Source organism: Lampris incognitus, chromosome 16 (assembly GCF_029633865.1).
Source record: "Lampris incognitus isolate fLamInc1 chromosome 16, fLamInc1.hap2, whole genome shotgun sequence".
Lineage (NCBI taxonomy): Eukaryota > Metazoa > Chordata > Actinopteri > Lampriformes > Lampridae > Lampris > Lampris incognitus.
In genome coordinates, this window is record NC_079226.1 from 25,553,126 (window position 1) to 25,579,285 (window position 26,160).

General features: G+C 44.2%; 2 protein-coding genes across 2 annotated transcripts; both read right to left on the reverse strand.

Moving 5' to 3' along the window:
- Positions 1-8,007: 8,007 nt before the first annotated feature.
- On the reverse strand, positions 8,008-20,183 carry e2f2 (E2F transcription factor 2). Its single transcript, XM_056296530.1, has 7 exons — positions 19,908-20,183; positions 12,547-12,646; positions 11,924-12,143; positions 10,020-10,181; positions 9,761-9,875; positions 8,555-8,762; positions 8,008-8,298 (listed from the first exon to the last, which is right to left on the reverse strand). Exons 1-7 carry the CDS (start codon positions 20,181-20,183, stop codon positions 8,024-8,026), a joined length of 1,356 nt encoding a protein of 451 aa, XP_056152505.1. The 3' UTR covers positions 8,008-8,023.
- Positions 20,184-24,314: 4,131 nt separating this feature from the next.
- On the reverse strand, positions 24,315-25,582 carry id3 (inhibitor of DNA binding 3). Its single transcript, XM_056295976.1, has 3 exons — positions 25,177-25,582; positions 24,851-24,921; positions 24,315-24,411 (listed from the first exon to the last, which is right to left on the reverse strand). The coding sequence occupies exons 1-2, from the start codon at positions 25,474-25,476 to the stop codon at positions 24,868-24,870; spliced, it is 354 nt and encodes a 117-aa protein (XP_056151951.1). The 5' UTR covers positions 25,477-25,582; the 3' UTR covers positions 24,315-24,411; positions 24,851-24,867.
- Positions 25,583-26,160: the final 578 nt, after the last annotated feature.

Consider the following 26,160-nt stretch of genomic DNA (forward strand, 5'->3'; position numbering starts at 1 on the left):
ACCTCAACACGCCGCTGCTTTTCCCTTACTTACACACACACACACACACACACACACACACACACGAGGTACACACAGCATTTCTTGCTGCAGAGCACAGTGCAATGTGCCCTTATAGCTGCTGACCAGTGAGGTTTAGGCTGTGAGGTTGCCAGATTCTCTAAATGCTGTTCCTGAAATACACACACACACACACACACACACACACACACACACGCACGCACGCACGCACGCACGCACGCACGCACGCACACACACACACACACACACACACACACACACACACACACACACACACACACACACACACACACAGGAGTACCGAGATCCTGGTGCTGTCTTCCAGTAAATCTTCTGGCTGCCAGGACTCTCTTACTGTTTCCCAGCAGCCCAGAGGAGTAACAGAAGGGTCCTCCCACCCTCCTTCTCTCTTCTTCTCAGCCTGTTGACTCAGCGCCGCCAAAAAACCGCTATCAATTTACTACCCGTGTCAAACCAGGGGGCCCATGCTTACCGTAACACCCCCCCCCCTCTTCTGGTCGTCATGGACGAGTGAAAAAAGGAGGACTATAGAGAGCGGGAAAAAACAGAGAGAGAGAGAGAGAGAGAGAGAGAGAGAGAGAGAGAGAGAGAGAGAGAGAGAGAGAGAGAGAGAGAGAGAGAGAGAGAGGGGAGTAAGAGAAACAGAGGTAATCTGATTTAGAGCTAACACAATTAGAAAGCAGAAAAAGTATGGACCATAGTTTACAAAAGGAAAGTTTCCCTATTTTGAAAAGTGTGCCGAAATAACTTGAGTAACTACGGCGCTAGCGAGCTTCGCCATGGCAACAGCTTTGACATCAGTGACATCGGTGTAGTATGGAAGAATACCTCATCCCTGAATCACTGCTAGACCTTGCAGGATCAGTCTCAGAGCGACGTCACAGAGGGCGACTCTGTAGTTTACCTGTCACGTGCATGTCCATCTGCCGTCACACCCCCCCCCCCCCGCCCTCGAGTGGCTTCCATGATGACTTACTTACCTGACGCCACAGCTGCAGGGAAATTTTTGTTTTTCTGAATAGAAAGCAGCGGTCAGACTCGTTTGTGACTCACACGCTCCACTCATGCCGATATGACATTACTAATCGCAGGGTTGGTGAAGTTACCTTGGAAAACAGGATATGCTCAAACATCCGACTTTCCCGAAGAGATCCTTTCATAATTTGGAATATTGAGACTTGACCTGTCCTGGTAGGGATGCGGTCGTGGGCGGGAGGGGTCCTATTTGTCCCTCATTGCCCCTAAAATAGCTTGAAAGCATAGTTAGCATTCTGCCAGCCTGTAGCAACTGCATCTATGCACAGTGAATTCAGAGGAGGACGGCAGCAAATCTATAAGATACAGAATGGATGCCATTGAATGTGAATGTCATGGGTGTTGCAATGAGCAACGCCCATGGCATTCACATCAACCCAACCACACACACTTTGGTCAAATCCTTAATCCTACCACAACTGGTTCAGGCAGCATCTGCCATACTCATGCTGCTCATTTACCAACAGTTGCTTGTTTCATGCGAAACACTGATGATTACGTTCATGTTTGGGCTGTTGGGCTGGTCAACTAGCAGCTGTCTACTGCCCAGTCTTTGTTATGGGCCTGGTTAAAAGGTGTAATCACACTGGACCAAGGTAGTCAGTTGTTTTAAGAGTGTGTAAACCACAGGGTTAAAGGTCATGTGTCTATGTGTGTGTGTGTGTGTGTGTGTGTGTGTGTGTGTGTGTGTGTGTGTTTATGTTTCTGTATGTGTGTGTGTGTGTGTTTATGTTTCTGTATTTGTAGGTGTATGTGTGTGTGTGTGTATGTGTGTGTGTGTGTATGTTTCTGTATGTGTATGTGTAGGTGTAGGTGTATGTGTAGGTGTATAGTGAATGTGTATGTGTAGGTGTGTGTGTGTGTATGTTTCTGTATGTGTATATGTAGGTGTATGTGAGGATGTATATGTTTATGCATGTCTGTATGTGTACATATGTGTGTATGTGTGTGTGTGTGTGTGTATGTATGTGTGTGTGTGTGTGTGTGTGTGTGTGTGTATGTATGTGTGTGTATGGTGACTCATCTGTTTACAACTTCGTGAAATGTGTTCAGCATAAGTTAACAGACACTGAGTGCTAACTGACACCAGATGCTGGTGGAGTCGCTCAGTAAAGACTGACAGAGAGGATTACCGGCGGGGGTGATCATCTCTTAGATTACAAATGCCGACAAAGGCAAGATTCTCACTTGAGCTTAAGATCTGCATCACTTAGTAACTCGCTTCTGGGAGACATGAAAACAGCCAGGCCATGTTTTGTTGTGAGGGACATCTAGAGAGACAGATAAATGTGTTCAGGCTGCAGGATCTGGTAAACTCTGCTTCGTTCTCATGCGTTAACATGGAGACTGATTGGCATGCATCACATATGGTTTATAATGACTCCTGGAGGCCTGTTGTGAAAACACCCATACCATGCTTTACACCTCGCATGGATAGACACCGCAGTACAGGGATTTAACAGAATCGACTGTTGTCTAGATGATTTGTATAACTTCTATGTAGCCTCTTCCTAACACCGTCCTAACACCATCCGAACACCTCGCAATCTGCACTCTCGCTGACCTGTATACATATTAGTTTTATTTCACACTGGTTAATGGTGCCTTTTCTTTTGCCAAGATAATTGTTGACGTGGTCGCTAGAATAGTGTTTAATTGGGCGGTACGTGTATACCCCTAAGAAAGATGTTAAGCTTAGTGAGACACGCTCGCCTCTAAGCAGCCTGTCTGAGGAGAGAATTATTTGTGCAAGATTGGATTATTACATAAATTTAGCACAAAAAGTAAGGACATTTGTGTTTGGTAGATTATTTCGTTGTTGCAACGATGCTTCTTGGCAATAAACCTTATATCAGGCACCTGGTTGTCAATACCTGGGGTACCAGAAGCTCAAAACAAGAGTCAATAGCAACAGCAAAATAAGCTGTTTGCCATTGGGCAGAGAAGATTTGGCAAATTTTTCATGGGCGCAACCCACATACTCAGCTCTGCTGCTCATCCCACAAATGCGTGTTCCTTACAAACATGGGGCCATTTAAAAGGGAAATAAACAGGCTTTCCAACGGTATAAGATGTATTGCCAAGAAGCATTGTTACAACAAAGAAATAATCTACCAAACACAAATTTCCTTACTTTTTGTGCTAATGTAGAATGGTTAAAAACGTCATACCCAAAAAATGTTATATAATTACACAAAGTATCACCACATGATTATTATTATTATTATTTTCATTGCCAACATTGTTATTTTATTTTATTATATCATCAGGAAACGATTATAGTAGCCCCTCCTTGTTGTGACACCATTTCCTGTTAGTAGCCCCTCCCTGTTGTGACGCCATTTCCTGTTAGTAGCTATAAAATGTATGTCCCCCCTGACTTCTGCCGCTTTCCCGCTTTGGACATCTGGAAAGAGGCTGCAGCAGGAGCTGATCTGACGTTTTCTGAAACCTGTCCTGTTTTGTTTATATGCAACAGAATACAGATCCCATGCATGAGAGAAGTTGTCCTGTCTTTCCTACACAACGCAATGAAAAAGTACACCGGTCACACTACGTGTAGTTTTGCAAAGAGCCCAGCTAATGTCAGAATAGTCTTGCAATGAAAAGTGAATGGAAGAGAACGGGAAGGTTTCCTACCTTATCTGAATCTATCAGATCAGGTGCAACCCCCCCCCCCCACACACACACACACACACACAACAAAAAGTCTTGTAGTGTTGCTCTGGAAGGAGATATGGTGGATGGAAGTACAACCTATATCTTCATTCCTAGAGCTCTGTTTCTGTTTTTCTGTTCATCCAGGAGAGTGTCTCTGTCGTTTGCCTCTTCTCTCTTTCTGCATATAATTTGATTTTGCTCACTCATTTCATCACAGATTGAGATAAGATACACTGCTGGGATAGGCTCCATCATCCCCGCGACCCTGAGAGCAGGATAAGTGGTTTTGATAACGGATGGACATATTAAGAAAAGAAAAAAAGTTATTCTTAATACAAACACACATTACTGATGGATTTTATTCAAATGTTTAAAAGTCATCCAACTCGTAATCAAAACCTTCTCATCAGCTCGGGCCTTCAAAGACCTCTTCTTCAGCTGGCCGGCGTATCTGCTGTCCTGCTGCAAGGGTTATTCCCAGTTCGATGATGCTGAAGCTTCCTTCCACCCAGATGTTTCCTGTTGCCATTGTTTCTTTACAGAGCAAACTGACCTCTGCACCTCTTCTTTATTCTGTCGAGAGGTGACAAAGGCTGTGACACAAGGACTTGACTACCGTCCAGGCGTGGGGTGTCAGTGGTTTGGACAGCTTGCACAAATGCATCTGCACAACGGACAGGAGGGTCCTGCAAAGCGTTACCGCCCTCCTTTGCACTATGGGTTAATAGGTGCAGCTGCAGTGGACGCTGACAGACGGACCAGCTAATCTGACACATCTTTTGGGAGACACGCATATATACACACACACCCGCATGTCTGTGAGGCATGTTACACACACGTCCAATAAAGATTTATTAGTGAATTTTATCCGAGAATTACTTTTTACCCCCCCCACATCATTAGAATTTCTTTGTGACCCACTGACCCTTGAACTTCACTTAGTCTGTCTCCTTTGTCAACTTGTTTCCAAAGCAACGGAGACGCACAAAGAAATGACAGGACATTTTTGTCTACCTGTCTGAATGAGTTTATAGCTCAGTCAGTGTCTTTGTCAGCCCCATTCTCTTTTTGTTTGGGGATGTCACCCTTCATTGGCTCAGTGTCTCCAGAACGCTGCTATTCAGACACAGGAGGACATGGACGGAGCCATGCATGCATGCTTAAAGGTCACATTTCCTTGCACTTTTTTGCAAAAAAAAAAAGTTACAGTTTTGCACAGTTTCCCAAGAGGAGCACGGGTAGGTCCATAGTCTTGTGACACCGCTTCCGGTGTGGGAAGATGGCGGCGTGAACTCACATTTGCAGTGGCCTCACCCGGTACCTACTATGCAGTATCTTTGTCCACGTCTACGTCTGCGTCTACGTTTGTGTCATTGTGTGACGTTTTTATTTTGGCTGTCGATTTTTTTTTCATTTGATGGCTGGGAGAGCTGGCGTTGGATTGGCTAAGAGAGCTTGGTCTGCTGCATCCTGTGGGCCCAGGGACCACGACTCTGCTCGGCGCTGTGCCCACTAGGAAACACCGAGGCGATCTGGCAGCGGCCTCACCTAGCATTGACTGTGGTTTTAGTGTCGTCGTGTGGAGTGCGGGGAGGTGTGTCGAAGGTGTCTGGCTGGGAGAGCTGGCGTTGGATCGGCTGAGGGAGCCTGGTCTTTCTTCTGCGTCTGGATGGCCCAAGGACCACGGCCCTGCCCGGAGCTGTGCCCGAAGAGGAAACGCCGAGGGCGGTCTGACAGGACGCGGAAGCGGGGCAGGCTAAGCTAACTGCTAGCCCATGCAGACCGGCAGTTGCGACAGTCCTCCTGGCTGGCGTTTGTTCTCCGGACATTGGAATTTTGGGACTGTGTTGCACTGTATGAACTGTGTTGTTAACTGTATGTGGTTGTGCTTTTTTTCCTCTCTGTTTTTGTATGTTTTTGGTGGTGTCGTTTTGGGAAATTTTGGATGTGTTTTTATCTTTTGTGTTGCACTGCTGTGAGCTGTGAGAAACCACGTTTTGTTTCTTTTGCGTACGCAAGTACATGATTGAAATGACAATAAACTGTTCCTGATCGGTGATTGTAAGGAAGCCAGGGACCCTTACACCACCCACTCTATTAGCAGGAGACACTTCTCAGGTCATACCAGCAAACTCAAGGGAAGCAGGACGTTACACTCATATCAACACTCATCTCCAGTATCTCCACACACAACTACAGGTCGATTGCAATAGCAGCTTTTTTGTGTGAGCAGGATTAATGACAATATGTTCCTTATGTACTGTGTACTAGTGTAAAGTGTACTTAACTGTGTACTTATGTACTAGTGCCATCTTCTTTTTTCTCTCCAAATAACCAAATGAACAAAAATGGCTCTGATATTTGTTTAATCAACTCAAACAAACCACACAACATTACATAATATTAAGTGCTGCATGTCAAACAAATAAAGTCAGGGCATCTACACAAGTCAGTGTCAACACTCCAATGAATTTCAGCAACAAAAAAAAAAAGTATAAATACACAACAAATTCTGTACAGTTACAAAAATAATGCTCATTGGAAAAACAAAACCTATAGATTTCTGAATTCATGTCTTCTAATCTACATGGTTAAGAAATAAACACACCACACACACACACACATGTCCCACACCTCTAATATACACACACAAACACACAATTTCAAGTTTTATTAGGACAGGACAGTTTGCTCATCTCCCACAAAGTCGGGAGAGAGCCCGGATTAGAAACAACTGCATGAAAACGGCACGAAATTCAAATGTCCAGAATGTTTGGAATTGTTTGGAAGGAACGATAAACCTGACAGCACTGAGCTTCAGGGCGTTTCCTCAGCTTCTACCTTTAAACTACCAAACACGTTTGAGATAAAACTCCTAACAGTTAAGATATCAAGTCCTCATTGTTTTGGCGTGGTGCATGGTAACGTTTAAAAAAAAAAGAAAAGAAAAACCTAATTGCTATTTAATTAGACGACTTAATCTTTTTTAAAACAAGGGGGAGAGAAAATAACGCTCCATTTGAATCTAATAACACCAATTACGTCCCCCTACAGGCCCAGATGCCTCACGTCATCACTCCAAGTAATGGCTCCCTCAGGAACACAATGGTAGATGTACACGACGAACCAAATATCTGACATAAAAAAAAATGTATATATATCAAACTCACATTAATAGAGGGGGAGGTTTTAATGAGGAAGAAAAGCTGCCAAATCAACGAGAGGGCATGAGCCTCTGTGCTCGTTCACAGATTGCTTGATGCACCCTATTATATTCAAAAGGTAGTCATTGTCTGTTTATGAGAGGAGCACCTTTCAGCTTTGGCTCCAGGTTCAGCAATAGGATATCAGCACTGTCTACATTCAGACACACACAGCGGTACCAAACACAACGCTACTCTGCCTGGCGTAAAATTTGATGCAGGACAAAGAAACCTGAATTTATAGTAAGCACCATCTGAATCGTGTACATCACTTTTATCCTGATAACAGAGAAGCCGTTGTGTCATTTGTAGCCCGCAGGCACTTGTTTATCCTAGAGGATGGTTAATAACATGACACTTCACTTTATTCACGGAAACTCTTGGGGGGAATTTGTCGTTTTGCACACGGATATACGAAAGCCTCTCTTGGTGAAGCTCCTAAACACTGATCCTGTACACCCTTTATTTATGATGGCTTTAAACCTATTCTCATCCAGTGACTGAATCATGTAAAGCTGCGCGGCAGTTAAAGCTGACATAGTACAATGCTGCCCCCTATGGGCCAAATAGTGGCACAAACGTTTCAAATCTAGAAACAAGGAAGACAAAAAAACAATTCCTGAGTACTCGCCACTGTAAACACCTCCAAACCAAAATGCCCCAAGTTTATAAGCTGATGATGTCATTTGAATAGTACACTCTTGCATGGCGCTTACATATTATTACAAAGTTAGTCAAAAATAGCGCATTTTTGAACATGTGACAGAAAACCCACCCTGATTTCGAAACAATATTTCCTGCTGGTCAGGCAGCGCACGCTTCAGTGTCAACTTCAGCTTAAATCCCACCCTCACAAAGACCTACCATCTTTGAAATATGTCCACTTAACTTTTGCTTTATAAAATTACAAAAATGTGGTAGATCGCGTTTGGGAATCACCCATATCAAATTGGTATAGTGTAGCGTGATGGCTTCATAGTGTAATGTTTCTTACCCCAAAGAAAACATTCAGTTAAATACCCCCCCTTCCCCGTTTCCTCCACCCTGTATATTCTCTATTCTCATCCTTCTTCATCCATCCCTCAGCTCCTAAGCAGATCTCCCAGGTCATAAGTATCAAAGAAATCAGACACCCCCTCGTTGTCCTCTAAACTCCAGAGGTAGTCGTCATGGTCCAATGGAGGGGAGAAGCTGACAAAGGGGGTGCTTGAGTCTTGAGTGAAGGTGGTCCCAGGGAGCTGGTCCTCAGTGATCTGGAGCAGGCTGGGGGTCAAACCCAGCAGACCCTCCACATCCAGCAGCGAGGAAGTGGAAGTTGAGGTAGTGGCAGACACTGGGGCTGGTTTGTCCATGACAGCTGTTTTTGGAACAATAGAAGATTGATGTAGCAAATCAGAGCAAATAAGGGAAGGGAGAGAAGAGGTATACATTAAACAACTTCCACAATGCAAATTTATTTACCATGTTGTTACAGGAAATGTTTATGATAGGGGTGAATGTGAAAGTAATCAGATTTGCTCATTTGGAAACTGAAATAGAAAACATCAGAATCAAACTGTACCTTGACCATGAATCACAAAACAACACGTCTTCATAGAAAATGCATTGCTTACCCTCTACAGGCTCCGGTTTGATACTGTAGTTTGGGGGTCCCATTGTGGGTGTGGAGGGTGGGCCTAGGGGTTGAGGTAGAGCCTGAGGGTAGTCCTTTTTGGGAGTAGTGGCACTCTTGACAGGGCTAGCGTCATCCAGACCTTCCTCTGGACACAAGTACACTTCAATGGGACCATTTTTACTCTTTAGATATATCTGTAATGACCCCTGTGTAAGGAGAGGGACGGGTTAGGATGGGTGAAACACAATTCTGAACCAGAAAACACTGACAAAACAAACACACTACTGAAGTTTGTGTGCTACTGTAACATGTAGCCCTGAAAACAAATCTTGTTCTCTGCTGGGTGCAACTGTACAACTCAAGATTCAAAGTAGGGGTAGTAGTGTTTCTTAATTTTGTCAGATGATGCTTGGATACTAAATTGTCGGATGATCCGCTGTGGCGACCCCTAACGGGAGCAGCCGAAAGTAGTAGTAGTAGTAGATGCTTGGATACTAAATTGTACTAAATTGTCCCTAGGTGTCTCCCCGCCTGTTGCCCAATGACTGCTGGGATAGGCTCCACCATCCCCGTGACCCTGAGAGCAGGATAAGCAGTTTGGACAATGGATGGATGGATACTTGGATAATGCTTCGCCTGTGCTCCTACTTCTTTCAATTACAGAGCATCTGGAAAATAATGACTAATCCTGCTCATGCACCATTTTTGGTGGGAATGTTCGTACTTAAAATGCTTAACTAGCTTTACAAAATAAATCTACACATGTATTTTAAATATGTTTCATTTTGCATCATTTCCTATTTATCAAAGTAGGTGTACTTTGGATGTCTGTGACTTTGCTACACAGGCAGATGTTGGCTGTGCTGTCAGATTTATTCAGCTTACTAATGATTTTGACTCAATATCCTGAATAACGGCACTACAAGGCATCCAATTCTTTCATCACAACTATAACCAGCTAAGTGAGAACTGCAATGCTGTTAACTGTCATGCTAAAAAATGTCATATTATGTTAGGGCTGGTTACATTTTGTTTTTCCGGTATTTGAACTGTGTCAGTCTTGTAATGGGTCATATTCCTGTTGTAGTATGTGTAAGATATTTGGAAAATAAAATCCTGACTTTGACTACGTGAGTTTCAGTGCAAAACGTGTGTGTGAGTGACATGAATTCATTCTTTGATTTGAGCCGTGATATTCACTCACTGTTGATGACACTGGCACCTCCAGTTTGGTCTCAGAGGGGGGCTTGACAGCAATGACTGTCTGGTCCTGGAGGCTGGATATGGAGCGAATGTCCTGGTACGTCACATAGCCCAATGTGCCGGTGAAGTCAAGGATCAAAATAGCAGAAATCGAGCAGATATAGGCAAGGACACAGGTGTAAACAGACTGGTTCAGAAAGCTGTAATGCAATAACAATCAGATGCGTGCACACACACACACTCTCACATTTAAAGGATATCTCTCGTTGTCTTTGTGTTCAGTGAGCTGTTTGAGGATTGTGCTGCTGGAATGGATCAGTTCATCCAAGGTTCTCTCTGCTCTCTCAAGGTCCCCTAGCTCTCTCCTGAGGGAGCGGGCCTTCTCCCCTCCCCCTGAACCACCTTCAAATACATCTCCGACCCTAAAAACAACATGCACAAAAAAATTAATAAGACAGCCAGTTGGATTTGATGCCCCCCCCCTTTTTCTCCCCAGTTGTACATGGCCAATTACCCCACTCTTCCAAGCCATCCCAGTCGCTGCTCCACCCCCTCTGCCAATCTGGGGAGGGCTGCAGACTACCACATGCCTCCTCCGATACATGTGGAGTCACCAGCTGCTTCTTTTCACCTGACAGTGAGGCGTTTCACCAGGGGAAAGTGACACATGGGAGGATCATGCTATTCCCCCCCAGTTCCCCCTCCCCCCTGAATAGGCTCCTTGACCGACCAGAGTAGGCGCTAGTGCAGTGACAAGGACACACCCATATCTGGCTTCCCACCCACAGACACTGCCAATTGGGTCTGTAGGGACGTCCGACCAAGCCGGAGGTAACATGGGGATTCGAACTGGTGATCCCCGTATTGGTAGGCAACAGAATAGACCACTTACCCAGACGCCCGATTTTTTTTTTGTTTTTTTGGCATTTTCTGCCTTTATTTGATAGCGACAGTAGAGACAGGAAAGGCAGGGTAGAGGGGATGACATGTAGCAAAGGGCCCGTGCCGGATTCGAACCCAGGCCGCTGCGGTAAGGACTCAGCCTTATGTAGGACGCGCTCTACCACGTGAGCCACCGGGGCGCCTGGATTTGATTTTTAATAAATACATGCCACGAATGTGTAAACAACACAATTTAGTCTACATTGAATCCAGAATACAAAAAAGACTAAATATCGTCTATAATGGCTTCTCTTATTTCATAAACATTTTTATTAGGAAATTGGCTCACCAGAAACAAGTTGGTGACCGATTTTAGGTCCTAACCCACAGTTTGAAAGTGTATATCTTAAGCTGTCTTGATGCATGTGAAGAGGGAATGGCCATCCCTGAACTGGGGGGGGGGGGGGCGCTAAGAGTGCATCTATCGCCATCTTACAATGTTGTGATTGCAGCTATTCCCCAATCTTCTGTGAACAGTACACATGGCCACTGTAACTCTAGTTAATGGTCACGGTAATTTGCATATGAAACTGATCATTGGCTTCAGTTATTATGCAACTGTGCCGTTTATAAGTTTTGGGATACCGGCAGTCAGTTGAGACTGAAGAGGTCACTTAGATGAGTGATGAAACATTTCTCCCAATAAACTTTGTGTCCAGATGAACTGATTCAACTTTTTTTTTCAAATTTTTCCCTCTTTTTCTCCCCAAGTGTACCTGGCCAATTATCCCACTCTTCTGAGAGGTCCCGGTCACTGCTCCACCCTCTCTGTTGATACGGGGAGGGCTGCAGACTACCACATGCCCCCTCCGATACATGTGGAGTCACCAGCTGCTTCTTTTCACCTGACAGTGAGGAGTTTCACCAGGGGGACGTTGTGTGTGGGAGGATCACGCTATTGCCCCCAGTTCCCCCTTACCCCTGCACAGGCAACCCGACTGACCAGAGGAGGCACTAGTGCAGTGACCAGGACACATACCCACATCCGGCTTCCCACCCGCAGACACGGCCAATTGTGTCTGTAGGGATGCCTGACCAAGCTGGAGGTAACACAGGGATTCGAACTGGCAACCATGTTGGTAGGCAACGGAATAGACTGCAGCGCCACCCAGATGCCCCCTGATTCAACTATCTGGGGTTTATCTTAAGCTGTTCAACAAAAATATTCCAATAGTATATAGTCACATCCCATCTACTTTCATTTTTCTCTTGTTGTACTCACATCCACTGGATGTTGTTTTTAGACTTCTTGCGGATGAGCTGGACCCCCTCTAGGACATTGGTGATATCATAGATGCGTCTTTTCTGGACCTCCAGAACCTCAGTGGCCCAGTTGAGGTCAAGAACACCATCAGGAGACTCTGCGATCAGTCCCACAAATTTCTTGGTCAGCAAGCCCAGGGAGGTATCGTAACGTGTCCGCTCCCCTGGGGACTTTGGAGCTGAGGACAAAAATGCAAATAAAGATGGACGGGACATAAATTATGATAAATATGTAACAGCTGGAAAAGCAGTAACCACAGAAAAAATATCAGGAATGTTTTAAAAGGAAACTGTGCAGATTTATACAAACAAGGGCAAACATGAAAACTCTTGACTATGTTTATCAGAGCTATTTAGGGCATTCAGGGCAGCCTTGGACAAAATATATAGCTAATTATTAAAGGTGTAATTTTTCTGCGCTATCTGGATGAGCTTCCTTGAGTTTCCTATGCTTTAGCATTGCTGGTGCAGCGAGTGTACAAGGTTACCGGAAAAAGACATTGAAAGGCATATAATCAACCATGGCCCCAAATTTAACCCCCTCCCTCAAACCTTTGCTTCAATCCATGCAAGCGTACTTACTTTTAGGACTTGGTATCCTGGCTGCAGCGATGCCTTTTCCTTTTGGTGTGCGGAACTCGGGCAGGTAAAGAGGGTCCTCTAGATCCAGTCTCCTCTTCGCCTGGAGAGCCGAGGATTTGTTTATGTTGGAGAAAACACAAAGCATCTCAGGACAAGGACAACTTTTCTCACACTGTCAAGGCTTTTACCGGAATCTAAAACCATTTTGTGCCAGTGTGAACACAACTGCAAAAAGGCCTCATCTGAATCTCATCCCAGTCTGCTGAGAGCGGTCCTACATGGTCACTGCTTAACAAATGCCACTGACTTTAAACGTAGGTTGGTAAAAGTTTAAATCGTGAGAATGAGCGGCACAGAATAAGCCCGGCCCATCCATACCACTGTGACATCAGTGCAGGCGAAAGTGCTAAATGGGGGGGGGGGGGGGTTTGTTGAAAAGTTGCCGTGTCGTAACTGTGCCGGCAGTCCTCGAGAGCAGGAACAAAGCACCCCACTCACACATTCAAAAGCACTTCAAGAGGGGGCTGGTTGTGTTCCTGTGCGTGTGTGTTGTGAGGGACTGCCTTCCAACCTGCTGCCTCAGAAACGCCAGGAAATCCCTGGAATATCTCAACAACCCTGCCACCCACCACCACCACCGTATGCCATGCTTCTCTGCCTTCGCTTTTCCTGACTTGCCTTCACATCACATAGGCTCCCTAACACATTCCTATGATCACACTGCTGCCATGAGATGAACACACACACACACACACACACACACACAGCATTGACTTGACTCTTGACACTCCTACACCACACACTATGGAGGGACAAAAATAAAATATAACACACACATGCAACAAGCACACCACACAGAAACGCAACCTTTGGATCCCAGTATAAATTCAGAATACCTCCACATGACTACCGCTGAAGTCAGTGATCTTCATAGGCCAATTTTAGGCGAAATGAAAGTGAAACAGATCTAGCTTTTCTCTAGTGATGGGTATGGATTAGGTTAGCGGAACATTAGGTTTTGCTAAACTGGGCGAAAGGTGTTGGGTCAACAATTCAAATGTTGAAGTCCTACTCTGCAAGTTAAACTTTATTTAGGCTATCTGCATCCAAGCAATTATCATGGATGACTAGCATGTCTTGCCCTTTAAGTCTGCATTCTCCAGGACCTATAGATCAGCAAACACACACACACACACACGTCTGTCTCTACACGCTGGTGACTGAGCTAATTAGGCGTAGGATTTCAACCAGACATTGCCGGGGCTACTGGGTAATTAGTAGCTTCCAGTTAAGACTTCAGTCATTTCACAGTCAAGCCTTCTGCCCCTACATCGCTGCAATCATACCTAGTAGTAAGGTGCTGTCTCTTTTCATCATATGCTCCTATCCAGCATCTCTCTTCAATAAATATGTTTTTCCTTTTGTTTCTGTTGTGGGCAAGTGGCTGGTAACATTGGTTATGTGATAATAGTCTCTTTCTAAAATAGCAATGCTGTGACTGGAATATGCCATTACACTGTGTATGTGTGTGTGTGTGTGTGTGTGTGTGTGTGTGTGTGTGTGTGTGTGTGCGCGCGTGTATAAGGGGATACTGAAGACCACTATTGTCCCAGTGTGCTAGATGACATGTCCACCTGTTGACTCGTGACATCTGGAGCACCACAGCAGGTGTATGTGTGTGAGTGCTGGGGGTGGCTCTTCCTAATCTCTGCAGCATATGGGCACAGATGAGTGGCGACACAGCAAAAGAGACGAATAGTGGCCGGCTACTTACAATTCAAAGTGGGACTGAATGTAAACATTTTTCCAGACCTGAAAGGACTAGAAGATGTCATTTCATTGGCTCAAAATCACTTTCTTTAGATGTCAAATTATATGGCAATGGTTTGAGACAGTTTTCATTCACAGACTAGTATATTTTGGAGATGGATAATCTCACATGTCTTACTTGAACCATCATCCATTCCCACAGTCCCATATGTTGTGAAATAAGAAAAAAGTACTTTTTAATGCCAAATGTGTATTGCACATTTAAGGAAGAAGGTGGTGTGGGCCGTAACTAGAAAGTAAATGTCCATAAAATACTTTACTTTATGCCCATACGCCTGCACTTTGACATTCAACCATGAGATACAGTGTCAAATGGGAACCAACGGTTTCCCCCTGCAGCTGTATGGGGTTGGAGTGTGGTTGGGGGCTCTCTCCTGTATGTGGGATTTTTCTGGTGAGTCAACTACGTTATGCAAACAGCATTATAGCTTGCGAAAACACAGTCTATCCTTTTTCCTCAGCAAAACCTAACAGCAGTTTCGAAAATTCAGCGAAAAACCCAGAATGACAGCAGATTAGCAGATGATGCCTGCTGTCCGCTCATACTTTTATAAACTAATTTTACACTTTCTGTGTTATTAAGTTAAATATGATACATGTGAACAATACACCAATTCAAATATCTTGTACCTGTGCAAATTTACTCTGAAAACTTGCTCAAATGAAGTAGACTGATATTGAGCAACATGCAAATACGTTGTCCTAGTTGACTAAATCTGATATTGGAACCGGGTAGGAGAGAAGGCAAGAACTGCACCCTCCAAAACTCTTAAGACATATTATAGACTAAGCCCAGTCAACTCAAACTATTTAACTGTTTCTATGCAGCTTTCCACAGACAAGATCTGCTGCTATGAGTCAGCTCTACCCCTTCTAACATCTCTCTTTAAAGCCACAGGTTACAATATCACTGGACTTGCATTTAGTATTGCCTCACCCTGCCTGCCTAGTTACACCCAAGAGCTGCACATGAGTTGTCTGTTGCTACCCCCTCCTATGGGCTCATTCCCGCCATTTCTCTGGCTGTGAACTTTCCATAGTGGCGTTTCACACACGAGTCACGTGAAGGACTTTCAACACCACCAGTCCTTACAACGGGGCCTCACCTCAAACCAACAAACCTCGTCGATCACAGATTCCATCCAAGCCAAGGGCAAGTTCCAGTACGTCTACAAATATCTACTCCTCTGTACACAAAACTCCGCCTGACAAACCCATGGGTATTCAAAGAAAAACAACAATGCCCACAATGCTGATGACACTGTTAATGTGTCCCTGTAGAGCTGAAAGAGAAGGGTGGATCTGTCCATTTGGTAGACTGTGAAGATGGGGAACAGGGGGCTTTGAAATGCAAACCCCCTCATATACAGGGCATTATGTTCCTAGGCGAACGTTAGCCTGGGGCTGGGGTAATATAAGGTGAACTACGGGGAATAGAGGAAAGAAAGGGAACTTTTGGCTGGGTGTTAACACAGGGCAAGGTGGTCAATCTCACACCAGAGCACCCACATTGCTCAGCTGGGTCAAGGGAGTCACCAGAAAGGTTCCTGTTGGGACCTCCAGAGCCAGGCTGACTAAGAAATACAGGAAGTCACAAAAGTTAGATTATGCTAGACATCAACAAAAACTTGCAATCAAGGAGTTTGCGTTCCAGTGAGGGGAGGAAAGGAAAGCCTTATCTTGGTTCACGTCAGCAGGCCAGGTTATAAACATCTGCGTTCTGGATGTGTTGACGAAGAAGAAAACCTGGAGATCTCTCTCACCGCTAGGCCTCGAATATGTGAATAAATGTGTTACTACACTTAGAAAATTTCATGAAAATCTGGATATGCATGTGAAATACGTAAAGAATGAATGTTTTACATTATGTAAATGGTATCCCGCATAATATTGCCTGGGTCCACCATGTCTGTATTTCAAATAATAACTGTAAGACTGTGAGCTAGAGAATCTTCTATGTATTATGAAGATTTGATGTCAGCTATAACTCAGACGTTATCTGAGTCGGTGTTACATGAAAAAGGGTAGGCAAAGGTAGGCTACAGAATCCTGCAACACTTCTAAACCACCATTGACTGGACAGAAACAACATTATGAACAGTTCACACCCCAGCTAAAACTCTCATAGCATACCCCCACTATGCCTTTTACTATGCAAGACAACAATTAGTGGAAGACAAAACAATATCAGCCTCTGAAGTCAGCCACATTTAGTCAACAATTAACTTTTTTGCGCTGCATTTTCTAAAGCGTGACCTCTTCTAAAAGGGCTTGATGCCAGAAGTTACATGAGATGACTCAGAAGTTCAGGCATTAACACTGTTCCTCCCATCCTGATTTATTCCCTCTCACCTATCCAAAGGAAGCGAGAAGCTCCCGGAGTGAGGGACCAAAGAGGTGTTTACGATCGGGTGGAATGTTATTGGGGGGGTGTACCTCTGCTGTTCCTTCATTCACACGACACTACAGCCCTCACTGAGCGTTAACAATGTGCCAGCCCTCCAATGCCAGAGGCAACTCTCGGTTCAGTTAGACAGCATGGGAAAAAAAGCATCCAAATTGGACACCATTGGTTCCTTAGCTGGAGTCCTTGGGGGGTGGTCTCAAGGTTAACTGGAAAAGTGAGCAACAATAAATTTCCCAATTTCAATATGAATTGATGTGGCGTAAGGTAGGTATCCTTGTCAAAATGTCTCTAAGGAATTTTTCTGAACTGCGAATTGTGCAAAGCTACTTAAGTGGAGCCCAGGAATAAAAAATAGAGCTGGAACCGGCATGATACGGCCTCTCTAAAGAATGGCCAAGTCATTTATCTGCCCGATGGTCATTTAGCCTCTTAGGTGGTATCGTTATAACATCTGTTTCCCCCTGCAATTCATAAATGCTCCATTATACATAAATGTGCTACAGGCAACATGACCTTTGTCAGGGACCAGAGTGTCCTCGGCTTGAAAAAGATGAGCTAGCCCCTCAACCTATACAGACTTACCTGGCAGCACATACCGCCCTATGTAAACCATCCCTTCATCTCACTGATTCCTCATAAGGGCAAGTATTCATGGAAACAAAGCCATAGGGAAATCGACTGGAAAAGAAGGAAGAGGGACTTTACCATTCCCTCTGTCTCAGTTTCCAGGCTATGTTTAGAGGTTGTTTGTGTCTTTTCATCTGACCAACATCTAAAAAAAACCTCCTTTCTAAGAAAAAGTCTCCAAACTCCCTATGCATGTCAGCAATATCACAGGGAAGAAAGTCAGACAATCTGAACCAGTTTATCCTTTAATTTTCACTTGGCTTTTGCCTGATAAGATGGAAAAAAATCATTCTTTTTTTCTGTACAAACATTAACTACGTAAAAAAAAAAGATTGGGCTAATCACACTGAAGTTTGCTGTGGATCAGAAAATGTTTAACCGTGGTGTTTTCCCTTATTGGTCAACTGCATGCTAAGGAAGTTTCCCAATTCCACTGCTTATGAAACCCATTTAAAACTCCTTCTGTAAATTCAAAAGTGCACGGGTGTCAACTTGATAACAAATAAAAAAGATAAAATTCCTTTATAATTAACAATACAGAAATCAAAATCATTTGCCCAGCAACGGTAATGAGTGGTTGCCCCCCTTCTGTGTTGCTTTGGGAGAAATGCAAGCACAACTACTAAAAGTCACTTGAAAATGGTTCATTCCATTTGGTGATAACAGAACTGAACATAGGAGTCTCCCTCAAGTCAGTATTTCAGCAGAAAGACAACACAGACAACCCTATCAGTGTGAAAACACACTCGACATCCTTGCTGCTTATCAGGGAGCATCCCCGGATGACACCACATATAGTTTATGAATACTATTCTCAATCATATCAGCCCATATCCCCTCCACCCACTTTGTGCAAGAGTACAGCCTACACCAAACAATGTGCAGACTGAAATAGTTGTATTTAATGCCAGAGTGATCTTATTCAACTTATTTTTCACGCACTGATGAGGGAGTATTCACATCTAACCACCCACCCTTCCAAGTCCAAGCAGAATGAGCAAGTTTGGAAATTCAGTAGTAACATTCACCTTGTCCTGTAATAAGCCAGGTGGTAGCCTACATTTTGCAACTTACTTATGGCCAACTAATCCTATTGGGTGGTGAATACAGGCCCAAGGGCAAGAGGTTAGCCTGAGATTTGTAGACCCCATCCAGACGTGACAGCTTAACCCCTGTAGCCCTTTATACTTTGCTTGATCTACAAACACTGGACAAGCGGCAGTAAGCTAGGGAGAGGTCAGGCCAGAAAAACAGACAACAGGTGGGAAAGCTACCATAATACTTACACCTATCCTCCCATCTACTCAATATATATTGACTTGTAGGTGAGGGTGACGGGTGGGTTGTGAATGGAGAAGGTCAGCAAACTGTTTCAAATAATCCTTCAAAAATGGCTGGACTATAGTGTCTGCACTACTAACTACATGCAAATAGCATGGTCCCTAACACATGCCATGCTGTAATAATGCAGGCAATACAATGGCCATGAATAAGAAAGAGGAACAGAGGAATTTACTATTTATTGGAAGATATGAGCAAACACCAGGTTTCTCCGTGGCCAATGGATCCACGCCTTCCTGCTGAACATACACTTTGTATCCGACGTCCAGGAAAACAGACCAGTTGTCCGGTTACAGCCTTTAACCTTCCTTCTAGTGATACAGACAGATTGCACAGGCCTTGAACAGGCTACATGACAGGTGCAGACCAGATAGGTTGGTACAGGTTTTCCAGTTATAGTCGGAGCAGTTGCCCTAGGGTGTAATCACAAAACAAGCTGTCTAAACAAGACGGTGTGACCAAAGGTTTCTGGTCAAATTAGGCTACTGGTAATAGTTGGTTGGGCAACAAACCAAAACTGAACCTAACCCTGAATTTACTCTCTTTAATTATCAGATCATTATTTCCCTGTTCTCAATAAATGGTTAGTAAACCACCCCCCACCACCACCAAAAGCTTTAAATCACCTACGGTCGTTGTTTGAATCTGTATAATAGCTAACCATATAGTCCTGACAATATCTCACTATGGGGCCAGTCATCCTTCTTTTACAAAAGAGGGGCCCCAGACACCATAATCAGTAGAAACTATGCCCTCTTCCATCTATCCCCTCCCCACACACACACACACACACACACACACACACACACACACACACACACACACACACACACACTGTGTCTGTCTGTGTCGCTACTACAGCTGGGCTGCGGCGAGATGTCACAGATACATAAGCTCATTTCTCAGGCCCCGCGAAAATGACAAAGGGGACTTCATTCATTCACACCGCAGCAAGACTGACTGCTTTGTCGCTTATCACGTCAAAACATATTTGAACTCCCAAAAATGCAGCCTGAATATGCATAGCAATGGAAATGGATAATTATGCCACCTACACACAGTACACGGGGTTGGCAGAATGTAAAATCCATTTCGGCTGGTCGTGGTCTGTAATATTTACTATGCAATGAGTAAATTCAATGAAGCGTTTTTTTACCGGCAATCGACCGGAGGATGATCGGATGGGCTTAGCATCAGGTCCGTGGGGGGTTGAATACAGGCAGTTGGCTCTTTGTTCCGCAGCAGCAGTGTTGCATATCTGGGTGAAATACCCGGCCGGTACCGTGTGCATCGGTGGGCTAGACAATCCGGTACTTAAGAACTCCGGTTTTACCACTCCGGAGGACAAAACCTTCGTTTTCTGGTGCGAGCACGGCATCCCCACCGCTACCCGACCCGATGCCGGAGAGACGCCTTTAGGCATCCGCATCATTTTCATGAGAAGCCTCAAATGCGCTGTTCGCTAAAGAGAGACGTCCGTGTTAGCCCCGCACGGTGATCAGTGGTCTGCAATAACGTCAATATGTAGCCTATGCTAACTCCTGTTACTGTCTTCAAATATTTCTCCAAACTGCGAATATTGTTTTTTTTTAAACGATAGTACAACTCACGCAGCTAAAGCTTGCTCATGAAATGAAGCGTGCATAAAGCATGTATGTAAATACGCAACTTTACAACGAAATTTGGAATAATATTTCATCCGGAACCCTGCACCCCGGTCAGTGCTCTTATCCTTTGTCTAGCAACAAAGTGCAGAAGACATTTGTTTCGGCGATTATTAAGAATAAACACTTAAATGTCCAATATAATAAAGTCCAAACCCGACAGTCTTCTCAAGTTTTCACTGAGAGGCAGATTTCTCTCAAGAAGAACCGGCTCGTGAGAATAGCTCGGATACACGCAATACGACACAGTCTATGCTTGCTTGTCTATCCACCTCTCGGTTTGCTCTCCATGGAAGGGGACAAGGGGTAGGACGCGCCGCTTTTTTAGCGCCAAACTTCGTCCCGCGAAATTTAGATCTCCCGCGGTTAGAATTCGTTTCTGATTGGCTGGCGGCACGTTCGCCTTGTCACATTTCCCAACATTTGCATAAACCAGTAGCGTGTCCGTCGCCTTAAAGCGAAAGCACCGAGTTTTGGGGACAGGGTGTTCTTTTGTAGGCAGTCCGGACTGGAAGACAATGACCAGTTATAGATTTATACCGGGGTCATGAATGAACAATGACACGATTTCAGCGCTGATTGCTGAACCTGATTATTTAACGTGCTGTTACTGCGTTGTACGCACACTGAACGTATGACATATGCAGGATATGGAGAAGGAAATGTGCGACCTACATTGGCCCACAGAGGTCACAAGTGTTGTGGAAATTATAATTTGAAAGCAACTTTCAGTGTGGTTTTGATTCTCGGAGTAATTCCTCTGAATCAAAAGTGAGGCTGTTGTCATAACATAAGGTTAAGCTTCCAGGATGACAGGTTAAAGGAAATAAGCAAAGGATCTCTCTTTTTTTCTTTTTGTCTGTGTTGATACTTTACCATAGCCTTCCACAACGTGTTGCTCCTGTGAATGCTTGATGATGTATTCCCTCAGTAATACTCTCGCTTATTGGTTCGGAAGAGATATTGAAACAAAACAACCATCCCTCCCCTGTCCTCCCCCTGGCAACCCAAGCCAAAAGACTTGCCCTTCCTTAATAGCAGATAGACTGACAATGAGGGCAGGCCTATTGTCGTGCCTCAAAGTGGGTCAAACTTCGAGTGAAATCACCAATAGGCTTTTTCAAAATCAATCACGTCAACCTACAATTACGCTTGGAGCAAGATGTTGTGAAAATTACGTTCTATTTATCGCAAATAGATGCTAATAACTTTACTAATGTGCTTTTCTGTAGACACAAGCAGCTGCCATTTGCCTTACATGTAAAGCCTTGGTGATAACAGACTGACCTTAGGCAAAGGGTGACCCAGTAGCCTGCTTGTCAAACAAACAAGGCAGGAGGCCACAATGCATACTAAGCACACTAAATGTCTCCTTTAAGCCAAAACGGGCATTTGAATTTGCACTGAGCTGCATTGTATTTTAACTGCTTTTAAAAGAGGGAGACGATTCTGAAGTTCAGGCGTTAATTATTTGGTGCTGAGTAAATATGCTATGTGGGTTCAAGATTCTGGATAAGACAGTGTGAAATACCTCAGACTAAAAGCTCAGTAGGGGCCCACACACACAAGAGCTGTCATTATCTACCATATGTAATCTTTATAATCAACATGTCCTGATGTTTGGCATGTGTCCGAACTTGTTCAGTGCATTGAAGGTAATGATTCGGAGTTAGTTGTATGCAGAATCTTTGAATGTTGGAATTCCTAGCTGACATCTGTTGCTTTCGCTCTCACCCTTGTAGCCTCCACTAGTTTTCAAGCCAACATGGGTTTGTGACATGAGCAAAAGGCTATTTTTTTCATAGCAAATGGTTTCACCTTAAAAGTTTTGGCATGACACCCATCCGCACTGAAAAATAAAAGTTCATCTTGTGTTGATATTCTGTCGCACAGAGGGTTTGTATTCCTGGGATGTTCACAAGACACAAGTTTTTGCATGCTCAACTATCATCCTTATCTTGTAGTGTAGACCACCATCTTATCTGCATGACAGTAGCCTCTGGCATTCATTTTATATAATTTACGGTCTCGTAAATGAAGACAGCTTTTCAGACTTTTTGAAATATGTATCCATATAAACTTTAAGAGTATACGCTTTGATAATAGCAACTTAATCAACTTTAATACTGTGCGTGTGTGTGTGTGTGAGAGAGAGAGAGACAGAGACAGAGAGACAGAGAGATGATAAGCATGCAAACCAGGGGACAAAAGAATCTGCTGTCCCAATGGCCTAACAATTATACTTCAAGTTCAATTACTCTATTTTACCGCTAGATGGAGGCACACTCCCACTGTAGGACCACATTCAGTGAACCGGATGAGGAATAGCGCTATTTCTTGGTTAATTTGTGACTGGCCTTCTCTTTTGCTTTTTTCTTCCTTTAGAGACCTGCGAACCCTGTATGTTCCTTTCACCGCTTTTTTTCTTCTTCTTTAATACAAAATGAGTATTTGATAATACTGCTGATTCAATGGCCGCCTTAATATGTAATTGCAATTAACCATTTATAATCTCAAGGTGACGCGGTTGGACCACATTTGAATAAGACGAAACATTCTTTTAAATGTATTATTTTGTGTTATGCCTTGTGTAATTAAGATAGTTGCTTGGATTTCTAGTGAAATTCGCTTGGAATAGGAATAAGGACCGAATATGTGAATTTTAAAAAAAATGGTTGAATATTACCATTAGTATCCAAAACCAAAGACTGATTGTAGGGTGTATTACAATCAGTCCTCATATTCCCATGGTATTTGCCACTACAGGTGATGTTCAGCTTTTAAGGTCAATGTTTAGGCCAAAACCCTTGTCCTTTATGTTCATCTAGGTGTCATGACAACTGCCTGACTTGCAGGCTTTTAGATGATGGGAGTTTTTTTTTGGTTGACATATGACAACGTCTCGATATTCTCTTCCATTCCAGCCTGGGTAAGTAACCGGTGCTTATACAGTCTGTGGAAAAACAGAGATGCAGAGGAAACTCCCTGCATTCAATTTCCTATCAGTCAACCTCAAGACTCGTCTGAATACATCCTGTTGTGTCAGCACTTCATTCTAGTCCAAAGCCTGAAAAGTGCATCAGCACTGTCAAGGAACAATATCGACCTTTATTTCCCTATCACGTCAAGAACAAAACAGCCGGCAACTGTTTCAGACATCTTTCTTTTTTTCCTTTTTTTTATTATTTCAATACATAAGAACGTAAATACAAAGCACACTTCGTAAGGAGTTTATGAAACTCACAACACATTGTCTGCAGAAATAATACAATCCCTACAAACATTTACAATTAACTCTAGTATAGAGTTCTGATTATACCCAAGGCAACCCCCCTAAACCCCCATTCAGAAATGAATACCACCGTCTCATTCAACTCAACTGGCACATCTCGCATCACCACAGTATGCACACATGCTTACCAATGTGTAACAACAGTCTAGAAAACAGATGTGGGATCAGTAATGAGGGGGTAAATTGTGTGACATGGTTATTGACGTAGAGGAGTAGAGACCGTACAAGATGGGGCATAGCTAAATATTGTGGAGTTAAACCCGCAACGGGTTGTTTGGAATGTAACACACAAAATAAAAGGGAAAGAAAAAACAAAACAAAACATCAACAACAACAATGCATTAGTACAAGTCTAGCCATAGGGAATCCGTTGGTTGGTTTGTGAAGCAGGGTCTTCAAAGAAAGTTGAGAACATCCTCTTGATTTCAAAACAGGGTGATTTTCAGCTTTGGTGTATTGATTCATCCATTCATTGGCCAAAAAAAAAGATAAAAGTAAGAGTCTGCCTCTGAGTGAGCATACACTGCTGTTATTCCTCTGTCATCTAGGAAACAGTCCACTTTCTTTCTGTCCTTCTTTCTTGAACCCCCCCCCACCCCCCCCCCCCAGCCCTCCTCCTCCTCCTCTCCAAATACCTATCCCACCCTTTCTGCCCCTCTTGTCCTCTTGCCCGGAGTGAAGTGGAGACATGTGTTTCCCTGCACCTGCATGGAGAGAAAAGGAAGAAAAGTGAAGTCAGATCTCTCTCTCTCCTCTCTCTCTCGCTCGAAATCTCTCTCTCTCTCTCTCCCCCTCCCTCCCTCCCTGCAGAGCGGAGCAGACAGACTGGCGCCTAGCATGGAACTTTCATTAACCCCAGGCAGATAGCAAAGAATCCGCTACACATTCACTGGCCTGCCTAATTGGCAACCATGGCGAGCGCGAGCGGGCATAGAGGCTTCTTATAACATGTAGCGCTTATCAATTTCATTTCCACTTCCATCATTAAAAAAAAACAGGAAATCTGGCAAGTATTCCGCCACAACGCGTAGCCCACAGTCAAGTCTTGGATCACATCAGAGTCTTGTGATTTTCACGCATTTATGAAATCACATCAGCATGACACAGTTGGAGAGGCATGGAAATGAATAGACCAATACATACCGTGTCGTATCATAAATCTAATGGCACAACCGCCCCTCTTCTTTGGAGAAACTGCGGGTAAGGTCTGCAGTCTGAATGGAAAGCGAAAGGAGAGGGAGCATTAAAAACACGGGACAAAAAAAACCCAAACATGAACATCGAACATGATCGAATACGACGAAACGTTTTGTTTTTGTTTTTTTCCCCTCCTCCTGACAGGTCCCAACACTTTCACTCCTAATCAAAAGAGTGTGGCATGCGGTTGGAGGTGAAGGCATGCATTATAACGCCATTATAACCAGCTGAAAGGTCCGAGTGAGCTGACCGCCGCCGCCGCCGAGCCTTACCTTTATTGACAGGACCATCTCCGGCGCGGCCGTCGTCTCCGCCTCCAGCACGATTTGCAGGTCGAATATGTAATCGATAACGTGTTGCAGGATCTCCACTTGGCTGACGGACTTGTTCTGAGGGATACTGGGGACCAGCTCCTTCAGCTTGGAGTAGCAGTCGTTCATGTCGCACAACGCGCCCACCGGCTCCTCCATTGACGACGGCTTATTCCGGGTGATGGCCAAACTCTGATCCGAGATGCAGCACACGGCCTTGTAACAGCTCCTCACTGAACGAACAGGACTGATGGCTTTCATGACTTGAGAAGAGGTGGTTGAGGAGGGGGGGAGGAAAAAAAAAAGAAGAGAGACTCAGTTTGACGTGAGATAACGAAAGACTTGCAGCGTGTCTGGCACGGTCCTGAGCCCACTACACAGGCGTCGCAGCAACAGCTGCGCTATTTATAAGCACCCGTCCTGTTGCCGCCCCCTTCTGGGCATATAAATAAACTCCGGGGCGCTGATTGGTCAGTGTAAAGAGTTCCTGACGGGTCTCAGGAAAAAGTCGTTTTTAATTGGCTAATATCACCTGCTTGGAGGGGGGGGGTATGGATGGAAGAATGAGGAAATTTGCTGGGGATACCAAAATGAATTATCCAAAAAAAAAAGTCACCTCTTTCAGTTACAGTGCACACTCACTTCAAATACACGTAGAAGACAGCCTGTAAAGGGAAGATCTGACTGATCCCAGCGGTGGAGTATGACGCAGTGTATGGGTTGTAATTGTAGAGAGGAACAAATCCCTTGGGTTAATGTAGCTAGAGATTCCTTTATCAAGTCGAGTGACTAAGGGGATCCGGTTTTGGAGCCACATGGTGTTAACGAGTCAAAAAGTTCATCTAATTCTTTTTTTTTTATTTACTTTTTCTTATTATATCCTCTCCTGCATCGCCCGACACAAACGCGCGCACGTGCACAGACACACGCACACAAACACACGCA

What these genes read in the sequence shown, in the direction of transcription:
- e2f2 (XM_056296530.1), bottom strand. Translation starts at nt 20,183, where the DNA reads ATGATGCGGATGCCTAAAGGCGTCTCTCCGGCATCGGGTCGGGTAGCG. An exon ending in AAAAACAACATCCAGTGGAT is followed by an intron (nt 10,182 to 11,923) that starts GTGAGTACAACA and finishes TGTTGTTTTTAG; the next exon opens with GGTCGGAGATGTATTTGAAG. An exon ending in AGGTGCCAGTGTCATCAACA is followed by an intron (nt 8,763 to 9,760) that starts GTGAGTGAATAT and finishes CTCCTTACACAG; the next exon opens with GGGTCATTACAGATATATCT.
- id3 (XM_056295976.1), bottom strand. Translation starts at nt 25,476, where the DNA reads ATGAAAGCCATCAGTCCTGTTCGTTCAGTGAGGAGCTGTTACAAGGCC. An exon ending in AGATGGTCCTGTCAATAAAG is followed by an intron (nt 24,922 to 25,176) that starts GTAAGGCTCGGC and finishes CTTTCCATTCAG; the next exon opens with ACTGCAGACCTTACCCGCAG.